This window comes from Megalopta genalis, chromosome 1, assembly GCF_051020955.1.
Source record: "Megalopta genalis isolate 19385.01 chromosome 1, iyMegGena1_principal, whole genome shotgun sequence".
In the NCBI taxonomy this organism is placed as follows: Eukaryota; Metazoa; Arthropoda; class Insecta; order Hymenoptera; family Halictidae; genus Megalopta; species Megalopta genalis.
The window spans coordinates 17,106,796-17,119,985 of NC_135013.1; the positions used below are offsets into that span (position 1 = coordinate 17,106,796).

The 13,190-nt window shown below is 42.0% G+C and overlaps 1 protein-coding gene across 1 annotated transcript in view; it reads left to right on the top strand.

Annotated features, from left to right (window-relative positions):
- Positions 1–47: 47 nt before the first annotated feature.
- The window catches only part of LOC117221963 (uncharacterized), a 44,063-nt gene continuing 30,920 nt past the window's right edge, over positions 48–13,190 (top strand). The window contains exons 1-2 of the mRNA XM_033473354.2: positions 48–465; positions 1,297–1,919. Of these exons, the coding sequence (XP_033329245.1) occupies positions 1,627–1,919 (293 nt within the window). The 5' untranslated portion in view covers positions 48–465; positions 1,297–1,626. The remainder of the gene's footprint in view (positions 466–1,296; positions 1,920–13,190) is intronic.

A 13,190-nucleotide genomic window follows, 5' to 3' on the forward strand; every position in this document is an offset into this window, starting at 1 on the left:
CCGTTGGTTCCCGTTACGGCACTCTCCGGTCGCAGCTCGCGAAACATACGTCGAACGCCGACGAGGAATCGAACGGAGCGGCCAGGCAGAGCCGGTGTTGTTGAAATCGCCGCGAAGTTGCTCGGGATCTCCCAGTGTCTTGTTAACTCTGGCCGCGCGAAGTCGACGATTCCGAGACCGACTCGTAGAGTGCGTGCCGTGTGTCGTTCGCCGCGCATGGTCCGTCGTGAAGAACCACCCTGCTCTTTCTAATTACTTTAATTACAAAGAGGCCAGCCCGTGCGACGGGAGTGCGCGTTCCCGGACCTGTTCCCGTGTGCTCCGAGTGCTGCAAGCTGCACGACCGCCCGTGGAATCGACGACAATGGCGGCGTGAATCCTCGTTCTCGATTGGACTCGTCGATCGTTCGCCGCCAGCGGATTGGATTCTCTCTGCTCTCGTGCGTGATCCAGGTGGATTCGCCCGTGAGTCCTGCGAGTAAATTTACTTCGACGGTGTTAACCTGTTCGTTCTCCTGTCTTTAACGGAGCTACCATTTCCCGACGATAGAATACCGTCGGTAACGCGTGCGACGGCTAAAAAAAAACGCTCCGGTATCCCCGGCGGTGTCTTCTAACCACCCTGTACTAAAGTCGAGAAAGTGGGCAGCTTCGAGGGTGATCTCTCGGGTAATCGTGTGTTATCTAAACGTTACACCCGTTATTGGAGCTCTCGTGGTGTGTTACGTATCGGGAAATCGGACGGACGTGTGCTGATCTGCGATCAAGTAGAACGGAACGGTCCGTGGTATACCGGCAGACGCGCGCGTACCACGGATGAATGGGTGACGGTTTGAAAATTTGTCAAAAAAAAAAAGAAAAAATAGTTATCTAGTTGGTTGCGCAACGTTTCAAACACGCCGCTCGAAGATAAAACAATTATATTCGGTTTTGGTCGGCTCGGTTGTGTCAACAGCGGCGTTCTCGAGATTACTCGAATGAAAAATATTGATAAGTCTAAATCTCGCAGATAACGGGTGTTCGCTCGTCCATCCGACCAAACGCATTCGGCACCGTCTTACACCGTAAACACAAACATTCCTGCTGAATTAATCGCAATTTCTTCGCGCGTAATCACTCCCACGTAACCAAAGGGTTCGACTTTTGCGTCTGGAAGAGTTAACAGGTGAACGACCAAGACCATAAACTATAACCATAACCATAACCATAAAACTACATATCATTAGGAACAAAAATAAATTCGCGTGACATCGAGATCTGTCAGGGAAAGCATATACTAACGAAGGGACTTGTCAGTGTTCCGTAGCGGAGGAGCGAAAGGCGATAGGAAAGAAGCTGCATAGAGAGACACGACGCAGGCACAGAGAAAGGTAGAGACGGCACGAGATGAGAATCGGCGAGTCTCGGACGTGGTCGAATGAGAGGTAGCAAGAGAAGAGGGCTTGCCCGGATGGGAGTAGTTGCTGGAACGTCGATTCCTTCGGGTAGCTCGAGGTCGCGGCAAAAGGAGTACCGCGAGGAAGGAAGAGAAGGACAAAGGCGGTGTGTTGTTGTTCGCCGAGGCGGCACGCGGAAAAATCGGCGGTGCAGCGCCCGCTGTAGCTACCATACTATCGCCACCATACGATGGCGGCTACCACCAGCAGATACGGCGGCGGTATGGAGATGAGGCACTCGAGGAGCGAGGATCTGCTCGGCGTGATATCCGGCTCGCGTTCGCCGAGCCCCAGCGTGCCATTGACGAGCACCGCGTCCGAGGACGACCTGATCGCGGCCAGCGCCCTCCACGAGGTCATCGATACCAAGCCACCGTGTCCTCTATTGTCCTCGAGGGTCGTTAGACCGCCAGGTGTTCCCGCCGATCGCATCGACCCCGAAGATTCCATCAGGGACATTGTCACCGAGAATGATCTTTACAGGTTAGTGCCCTATACGCCTCTTTGTGTGTTTACCTTCCCACGTACCTTTAGCTTTCACGCGCTCAAATTTATTGGGTTGGCAACTAAGTAATTGCCGATTTGTTCAATGAAATACAAAATTTTTTTTTTTACTTGGAATGAAGTTTAATCTGTAATGTATTTTCCATTTTGTTCGATGACCTTTTGCCATCTCTCTGACAATTTGAAAATTCCACGCTCGTAGAAAGTCTGATCCTTTTCGGTCAAAAACTGAGTTAAGTGAGATTTTACAGCGTCATCGTCAATAAAAGTTTTACCACGAAGGGAGTTGTCCAGGGATCGAAATAAGTGGTGATCCGATGGCGCGAGATCGGGGCTATATGGTGGGTGTAACATCGATTCCCAACCAATATCCATCAATTTTTGCCGAGTGGACAAAGACGTGTGCGGCCTAGCATTGTCCTGCTGGAAAATGACACCTTTACGATTGACCAATTCCGGTCGCTTTTCCTTGACCACTGCATTCAATTTGTCCAGTTGCTAACATTCACGGATAATAAAAAATAACATAATAATAATAATAATAATAATAATTTTATAATATAACATTTACGGATATCATAAAAATGGAATGATTAAATATTAGTAGCAGGTGAATAAAATTGTATTATTTCGGTTAAAAAGGAATAATTAAGTATTAATAGTATCAAACGAATTTGAAAAGAAATCATTAAATATTAATAGCAAGCTAACAGAATTTTATTTCGGCTGAAACAAAATGATTAAATATTAGCTACAAGAGAATGCAATATTATACAAAAGAGAAGTAATTAAATTTTGATAGCAGGGGATTAAAATTGTATTTTGTTTGAAAAGAAATAGCTAAGTCAATGCGGTCTAGCATTGTCCTGGTGGAAAATGACACCTTTACGATTGACCAATTCTGGTCGCTTTTCCTTGACCGCTGCATTCAATTTGTCCAGTTGCTAACATTCACGGATAATAAAAAATCACATAATAATAATAATAATAATAATAATAATAATAATTTTATAATATAACATTTACGGACATCATAAAAATGGGAGTGAGAGATATCTATAACTGAAATCGGCAATTACTTAGTTGCCAACCCAATGTCTTCTTACGCTTCAAATTTATCTCAAACATCGAAGTGTTTTTGAAATCGTTAAACCAATTGAGATTCATGGCTGTAGGTACTTTTTGAACGCGAAATTCAGGTACGAAGTTGCAAGTCAAATTCTACAGGATGATTATCCATTGGAAACTTGAGAAAGTCGATCAAGCATCTATATATAGGGTGGCGTGAAAGTCGCCAGGCTATTTAAAATTTGAATAACTTTATTATTTATTTATTATTTCTTGGGAATGAATTGTGGAGAAATTCACGATTGGGCAACGAGTAAAAATAATCATTTTAGGGTTAGATAACCACCGTTCGAGCAAGCAGGGAACCATTTGCGATCTATCACGTGTTTCAAAATTCTGTTTATAGTTGTCTGAACCAAAAATTGCAAGTTCATTGAGTTAACACATTGATCGTTCATGTTCTCGATGAAATTCTATTATTCTCACTCGTTGACGTAATTAATTTTCAAGAAGCAATTCTAACGAAGCGAGAGAATAACATTAAAAATAGCTGATTATGAAAGAGCTATTTGAATTTTAAATGACCCATTGACTTGTGCGTACCTGCGCAAGTAATCCGTCTAATCGACGGATCATGCTCGACAAAGAAAGCCTCGAATGACAAAATGTCATTATCTTGTATTTTCAACTGGTTCTTTCATGTTTAATTGTCCTCCGTAGAATGTTTAAGCAACCACGAATGTTCTCAGGTATAAAAATCGAAATACCGTTAGGGTTTATGGATGGTTCCATTGTACTTCAGTTGTTAAAGCACCGTGGAAAAGTAAATACGTGCCGCTTGGAAACGAAACGTGGTTGAACTCGGGTTGGTTTTTCTTATCACAAAGCAGGGTCTGTTTGCCCCCTTCACTTGACAGACGGAAAGTATGCGAACCAGCATACTTGCGCGCTTTATTCATAGGCGATTTACTCGCGAAACACTTCGTGCAATGTTCCTTCGAGTTTCGTTATTAACGTAGCGATAAAGTAATCCGAGCACGACATTCATCTCAATACGATCGTTGCAACGAGAAAATGCTACAATACTGGCACCGTATTAAAAAACATTTTTCTCGTGGTTAAAACGGCGGGAAGGTGTTCCCGATTGAAAGAAATGTTCTTGGCACGCGAGATGCAACCTTGCTCCGATTTCAAAGAGCCGGCAATTGTATCTATCTCGCGGAGAAATTTGAAAGAACGAACCCGACACAATAATTTCCGAAGCTCCTCCGGTGCATATCCTGCCCCAGTTTTTAGTCCTCGCGTAGATAAAAGAAAGTGGTGTGGGAAAGGCGTGGCACTCGGTGCCAGAATACGCCGAACGGTCGTCATTATTTTATACGCGTTTGAAAAGACGAGCATCGTCCGTCGCTCGCGCACCTTCAATTTTTTACCAGGTCCGCGGCGCGTTTTTACCGAACAAGAACTGTCTTTCGCCGTCTTTTATAGCCGGTTTCCGCGCGCTTTTTCCGACGCATTTTTTACCGTTTCGCGTCACGGTCTTCCCTGCGCCTCCGTTCCTCGAACTACGATCTTTCGACTTTCAAACGTCGACGCGCGCGACGAAGTCTGTGTGTCGATGCATGATGTCACCGATTTTTTATCGATTCCTCTCGCAAACAAGACGCGCCACCGATCCGTCAACAACGTTGTCCAAATTTTAAGTCGCGGTCCGTTATCTCCTCGGGCCGGCTCTCTCAACCGTGACCAGAATCGCGGAACATGTTCCTCGCTTAGCAGGACACGATCTTTGCATTAGCGTAAAGGACGTTCCGGCGATCACACTACAATCGAGACGGCGATTAGCTGCACGTTATTGTATTTAAACGTTGAAATATCTTTGAACATCTTCGGGCTGTGACAAATTATCAGCGTGAGAATTATACGTACAGTAATGTCTCCCTATCTGACGCTTAAATTGTCCACGATAATGGACAATTTGGGAAGAGGAGACACGATCGTTCAAGCCTTGTGGCTCGTTTTTTATGGATATCGATTGTCAACAACTATTAAAACGAGCTACAAGGTTCGAATAATCATATCTCGTCTTCCCAAATTGTCCTTATTTGTCGACAATCTCAGCGTTTAACGTTTAACGTTAAATGTATAGAGTAATGTCTCCCTAACTGACGCTTAAATTGTCCGCAATAGTGGACAATTTGGGAAGAGGAGACACGATTATTCGAGCCTTGCGGTTTATTTGTATAGTTATAAATTGTCCATAATTATAAAAACGAGAGCCGCGAGGCTCGAATAATCGTATCTCCTCTTCCCAAATTATCCATTTTAGTAGACAATCTGAGCGTCAGTAAGGGAGACATTACTCTATACATTTAACGTTAAACGCTGAGATTTTCGACAAATAAGGACAATTTGCGACGACGAGATATGATTATTCGAACCTTGTAGCTCGTTTTTATAGTTGTTGACAATCGATAACAATGAAAAAACGAGCCACAAGGCTCGAACAATCGCACCTCCACTTCCCAAATTGCCCATTTCTGGGACAATCTGTGTGGACAATCCGAGCGTCAATTAGAGAAACATTACTGTATATTGGTACAGATAGGAACATCGTTCTGGAAAATGAAATCGTAGAGATTTCGAGATTAGACCGATTGAAATTGTCCGGAGAACAGTCAGATTCGTTTTCACCGAACGGTGAACCGCGATGCGAATTTTTACCAAAGGAATGCGAGAATATTTTCCGAACAGCCGCTATAGACAATTCTGGAAAATGAAATCGTAGAGATTTCGAGATTAGACTGATTGAAATTGTCCGGAGAACAGTCAGATTCGTTTTGACCGAAAGGTGAACCGCGATGCAAATTTTTACCGAGGGAATGCGAGAATATTTTCCGAACAGCCGCTATAGCCAATTCTGGAAAATGAAATCGTAGAGATTTCGAGATTAGACTGACTGAAATTGTCCGGAGAACAGTCAGATTCGTTTTGACCGAAAGGTGAACCGCGATGCAAATTTTTACCGAGGGAACGCGAGAATATTTTCCGAACAGCAGGCTATAGCCACGATCGGACTAATATCCTGAAAACTGTGAGAGCAAGAAGGGAAAGCGGCGTTGCTTACGAGACTTAAAGGTCGCCATTGTTTCGTAACGTGTTAGCCGAGTGATTTTTCGTTCGTAAGCGTCTATATGCAGACCTAATTAATGAGCAATAGAGTCAATCTAACGAAGATTCCGTTGCGATAGACAGGAATAGAACGTAGTTTGTATTATTACACAATGTGATGGAATCCGGCGAGATTTATGCTGCGAATTTTACGCGCATAACGGATCGAATGGTATACTGTTACGCGAATTTCTTTCGATCGCCTGTTCTGGCAGATGCGTTTATTATGAAAGCTTCGGAGACGCTTCTCCATCCGTAAGGCTACGATGTTCTATTTAATTCTTTATGGTCTTCGATCGATCTCTGAGAAAAAGTCTTGTTTCTCGCAGAGGAAAAATATAACGGAGCGAAGAGATGTACCATTTTCTGATAGTTTACGAGTCGATGGGTCTCCTTTCGAGGCTGATATTGCAGATTTGCAAGTCGTGCCACCGGAGATCCGGGACTCGAAATATCCGTGTTGACCGTAAATGCAGACGAGACGCCAGTTACGTGGGTTTACGATGATTTCTCGTACTTTACGATGGACGTAAAAGCACACGAGTGCTTACGCAGGCAGTATCCTCGATCTAAATGTACCTACGCGCTCGATTGTATTTATTAGTCCATTGGATTCTGGAAAAACGTCGATGTCTCTGGATATCAATTGCGCTCCGTTTCCTTCGTTCGCGAGCATCATATCTCGCCATTTAAGGGCTCGTCAAATTTGATTCGATGCTCGTTACACGCTATTTTACGGTTCGGAGTATGTATCTCGCGCGGGAAACAAGCAATTCCTGTTAATTTCAAGGTCTTGGGTAATTTTAGAAATCGTAGATTCATCGTAGATTCGTCGTAGATTGTCGATGTTCCGGCGAATATCGATTCTCGTAGACACGGCGACGAAGACTGGATTAATTTCGTCGAAACACTATTTGAGCCGTTTATTTTGAAAGTGGCACAAGTCACTTTGTTTTTAAGTCGATATATTTAAGGGTTTGCGTTTTAAAAATATTATTAGATTATAATTATGTTATATTATATATATAATTATATATAATATGATAATATATAATAATTATATAAATAATATAAATAAATATAATAAATAATAATATAATATATAATAATATAATAATATATATTATTATATTATATTATATAATATTATAATTTTACGTTTAAAAATATGGATGCTAACTTTCGAGAAGATTTACTTGTACTTGTTATCTCAGGACACTGATATTTTTCTCAGTATAAATAATTTCGTATGAACATTAATAAATCGCCGCTTTTCATTACGGTAAAGCGACTTATGCCACTTTCAAAATAAACCGCTCATTTTATCCCCGGAGTTACATCCTTGAAAAGTTTCACCGGAAGCGCAGACAATTGGGTTTCTGTATTGCGCGTCGAACTATCCGTCAAAGTCGACGTAACGCTAATAAAAGATCTGTAATAAAAATTTGCAACGATCACAACAGGTGTAGGGTTTCATGCTTCGCGACACGTCGCAGTGAACGCGAAATGTAACACTCTGTGACACGTGCAATGCCAAGATCACCGCGTTGCGCAAAACCATTACACGGTGGCAATTATTATTGCCACGACGGATGACGATATCAGAGAAGAACATTTTCTCCGTCGGCTCTCCGCGATCGATGCAGCGAATTTTGCATAAAGATTCGCAGTCTAGTTATGTTAGCCGCGAGAGCCTGTAATTTCGAGGCTACCGTGGAGGTTTCGGTTTACGAAGTGTTCCGAACTGGAAATCCAAGCGACCGCCTTGCATTTTCATGGCGGTCTGATATAAATACCGGCGCGCGCTAATTATAATTCTAATTTGAACCGGAAGCACTGTAAAACTGTGTCCCGCCACGCACAATGGCCGCGTCGAGGAGAACTCGGCGTTTCCGACTCTATTCTTCCATTGTGCCGGCTTTGATTTAAACCAAGTAGTTGAATCATTCACGTGCTATTTTAACAACCGGCATTTCCCGAACACGTCGTTCGTTCCCTTGAAACTCTTTAGGCTCGGCGTAACACCGTTCATCGAATATCGATACACGTCACGAAAATTTCACCTTGCCCGAAACTTCGTCATAGAACCGAAAAACTTTGTTTTCGACTCCGTCAAGCGGAAGAACTTTCTTCAATTAACACTTTAAGTGCCGGAAACCAACCCCCAGGATTCCCACAAAATACGATTTGATTGATGAAATTTGAAAGTTAAAATTCATCGTAATGAAAAATATTTTAACTTTTCTACATCGTAAATATTAATAATAATAATAAATTAACGTTTAATGTATGAATGAATATTTAATAATGATTGTTTATTAATAAATAAACACATTCTAAATCCTAGTAAGATTCAGTTTGCTCGAGCTTGTTACAGTAAAAATGAATTTCGAGAAGCAATAAAAATATCAGTGTCACCCATATGCGACCGACGCGACGCTCAACGTAATAAAAAGCCATCTTTAGTTTCAATAAATGAATGACTACAAAATCTTGCGTTTACTTTGATCGGCCGATCTCGCGATTGCCGATAATTTGCAGTAACCAGATCTTTTCCCCAATTTTCATAAATCATTACGCAAGTCCAGTTTGCTCGCGTCCACGTTAATCGCGTATCGATCGAGACAAACAGGAATTAATTCGAGGGCGTTTCCTCGATCTCCAGACGAATTCCATCGATACCTATCGTAATTAGCTTGTACTGAAAGTCGTTCTACGCGTACACAGTCGGCTAATTAACGAGCTCAGGAAACCGAACGCGGGTACGAAACATATCCGACCGATCGCGAAGGCAGTCGGTATGTATCTTATGCGAGCAGAGAAACATCGTTCAAACGGCGGGTTCTCGTTGTTCAACTGAACGTTTCCTACCGTTCAAGAAGGTGTTATTAAATCGTTAGAATATTAACATAAACAATGCTGCTGGCAAGCCGATGCACGTCTCGCATACAGGAGCCATAGGTATACATAGAGCCGTGTGCAATTATTCCGTACGCAATACGATGGTTAATTAGATCTGGTAACTATGTTACTAACCTGCTCGTGTTTACAGTCGAGCCATTTTCATCGAATTTCTTTTTCAACGGAAACAACCGAACAAAGATAGGAGGTAAAACGTATGTTAGGCAGGAAGAAAACGCGCTCGAGTTTGGCGTAGAGGCGTTTCGGCTCGGCTGATAATCGTTATCTGTAATTAAAAGCAAAATCGCGGCGAGTTACTGTAACGAACGCGGACTTGATTAATTGCATTGATTAAATTGCGCTTTAACCCGGACGCCGCGCTGCCGCCGCCGTTGCACCGCTGTTCCACCGCTCCTTCGTCGAGCTGCCGCCTGTACGGAGTGCTGCTAGTAATTTCCTTTGAAGCCGATTTCATTGAGAACACACACCGTCACGCGGCCCGCGTGCGTGTGCACACACGATCCTCCGCGGAAGCCGCTCCTTCGTCATTAAAAATGGAACGCTCTTCGCTTTCCGTTTTTAAAGCCGCGCACGCGTACACACGCACACACGCGCACGCACACGCACTCGCATCACCTCGCCGCGAATACTTTGTCAATGATTCAACGTCACCCGAAATCAAGCCGCGGACGCACGCGAGAGCAATCCTAGCGGAAATCTGCGTGTCAATTTCTGCGTTCTGCAACACGGAACGCGCGAATCTGCCCGCGTCGCGGGAACCAGCGTCCCGTGATTTTCCTCTCGTACCTGCGTTTTCCTCCGTTTTCGTTATCCAATTATTTACCTAACAATTATTATCGCGGAATGTTTCCACAGATTCTTATTTTTGTTGTTTCACCGCGACGATACGACAAAAGTAGAGTGAATTTTCTGCCAATCGCTGTGATATCAATTTCTTGCACTGCAACGAGTCGGATTCGCGATAAAGATTTCATACTACTACTAGATTTCTATTATTAGATTTCAAGCTCCTACTAGATAGAAACGTTATTCATTTCTCCTACACTCTCCGAAATCAAATTTGACGCATCTGTTGTCGGAATCTCGGAATGGAAGTAAACGAAGAAATGCAAGAGACAAACGTCGTTTTGTTCTATTAGGAAATAATAATTAAAACTAGGTTTAATATTGTATGTATTGTGATGTGTATTGTGACGCAAATATTGTAAAATATTTGATAAAAGTAAGAAGGATCCATTTATTCAGATTTTTAGCGATTGTTATAACATATTACATATTATATTATATTATATTATATTAAACAAATTTATTCGATTACTTCTCCATGAATATATGTTTGCAATCTCACGTGAGCTTACGCGAGATTAAAAATTACAAAATTTTGAGTCCGTCGAAATGACGGATACCGTAAACCTAAGTCAAATAGTTATCCTATTTTGACTCTAGGCTGTCTGTACGGATATTTCACAGCAAAACTAGTAAACATATGATCCTCCAACTCAGTGGATATGTTCACTAATTTCCGGAGAATATAATTATGAATTATGAATACTTTTTGTATTACACTGAAATTAATTTCATCCAGAATTGTGGTCCCAAAGCAAAGAATTCGGAGATTTTTAATCTGTGTCAGATTAAATATCATATATATGATATTTAATATATGATATATATTATTATATATTATTATATATATATCAACATATAATATATATATATATATAATAATATATAATAATATATAATATCATATATTAAATATCAATATAATAATATAAAAAATCAGATTTTTAATTCGTGATCACCGTCGCGACCACGAATAAATCATAAGGATACGGTGAAAAATTGGATTCTTTTCGAGGAGACGAGACAGAAACGTCTCGGCGCGAAGGGATTCGTGGAACCCGGGCAAAGCGAGCCGCGGTTCTCGAGCTTTTTCGCGTGTCGCGAAAGCTCGGAGGCGTGTCCGCGTATGAGACGCTCGCTTCGCAGTCAGTTATTTCGAAAACACGCGGTTCTATTTAAAGCTGCGTCGCGACAGTGCCGTGGCGGGGCTTCCTTGTTCCGAGTGGAAAGGTTAAGGGAAGCGGAGCCCGAGAGAGAGATCGGGGCCGACTGTCCATCTGTATCGCGTATTTCGGTTGAGGTCGACCGCACAATGGACGGATAAAAGCACGGACAGAGAAATATCCGCGCGGGACGTGCCAGAGATATTTCGGAGACGCTTTGAAATATTCGAGAACACGCCACCCCCACCCCCTTCGCAATCCCTTGAAAGCACTTTCTTTAGCTCGGCGCTTATGTTAAATGAAGGACATCCTCGTGCATCCTGTGACACGGATATCGGAATGTTTGCAAATAAAAACGAAGAAGCTCGCGCAGTCAGAATATAGACTTGTCGTTCGCGAATGCAATCTTCACCGATTTGTAAGATTCTTCTATCTTCGATGATTCTTGAGATATTTAAGATCTGCAATGTCGTCGCACAGATTAACAATCTCCGAATTCCTTGCTTTCGGACCACAATTCTGGATGAAATTAATTTCAGTATAATACAAAAAGTATTCATAATTCATAATTATATTCTCCGGAAATTAGAGAATATATCCACTGAGTTGGAGGATCATATGTTTATTAGTTTTGCTGCGAAATATCCGTACAGACAGCCTAGAGTCAAAATAGGATAACTATTTAACTTAGGTTTACGGTGCCCGTCATTTTGACGGACTCAAAATTTTGTAATTTTTAATCTCGCGTAAGCTCACGTGAGATTGCGAGTGGGCGTAGCTTCATGGACGAGTGTGACTTCTTTGCTCTCGTTTCAACGGAGCCAGGACAATGCCCCACGGGGCAACTGCTGCCAGTGGCTAATATGAATCCATAGGATATATGTATTAGGTAACGTAACATCAGAGTTCGTGCCGTAATACATTTTTACTTATCGCAATGCATTTTGTAAACATTAGCCGCTCTAAGGAAAAGAGTTCGAATGATCGAGTTCAGTCTAGAAAAGGCGTGCCCATTTTTGGCATGTTATGCTGTCGTGAAATTCCGCAAACAATACTTGTACTTTTTACGAGATAGGCGTTTTATCGTGGAGTAGAAAAAAGTTCGATCGATTGAAATAAATTTTGATCTTGAAGATCGACTACGTTCTCGACCGGTCTAACTGAATTTGACGAGGACGCGATTCGTAATCCAGTGGATGAAACGCGAAATTTGTAAGACCAACGGATGTCTGAAACTTTGAACATTCTAAAATCGATTAAATGTTTCTCGATTGTAATAATTTCTTAGGGAAGAGAAGAAATTGATATTTACAGTAATGTCTCTCTAATTGACGCTGGGATTGTCCACAAGTAAGGACAATTTGGGAAGACGAGATACGATTATTCGAGCCTTGTAGCTCGTGTTTATAGTTGTTGACAATCGATAACAATGAAAAAACGAGCCACAAGGCTCGAACAATCGTATCTTCTCTTCCCAAATTGTCCATTTTTGTGGACGATCTGAGCGTTAATTAGAGAGACATTACTGTGTAGTGTGCCTAGATTTACTTCAGCGCTTAAATATTAACGACAATAGGACAGAATTTTATTTCGATTTAAAAAAAAAACGAAATAACATTTATACTTAACAGATTATCATCATAAGTAATCATCATCATCATCATCACGAGTCAGACTCGTCAAAGTACGACAAGGGGTTAAAAAAAAAATGCGAACAGCAAGCGATACGAACTTGTGGGACGATGTGTAGCGGTGGGTTGTATACATGTAGTAGTGGTACAGTAGCAGATTTTCTATTGGGTTGGGGAATAAGTTCGTAGCGTTTTCATCAAGCAATTTGTAGGCGATTTTCTTTGTTGTTTTCGTTAAGCTCGTGAGGCACCCAGGCTCCCAATTTTTCGGCAAATCCCATTGAATGAAGATGATTGAGAATCGCTTTATGATCGCAGTTCATTTTTTCGGCCAATTCACGACTTGTTCGGTGACCGTCCTCCTTTAAAAGTGCTTTGAGACGCTTTTCGTCGAATTCAGAAGGTCTTCCGCTGCGTGGCGTGTCGTCGACGTCAAAATCGCCATTTTT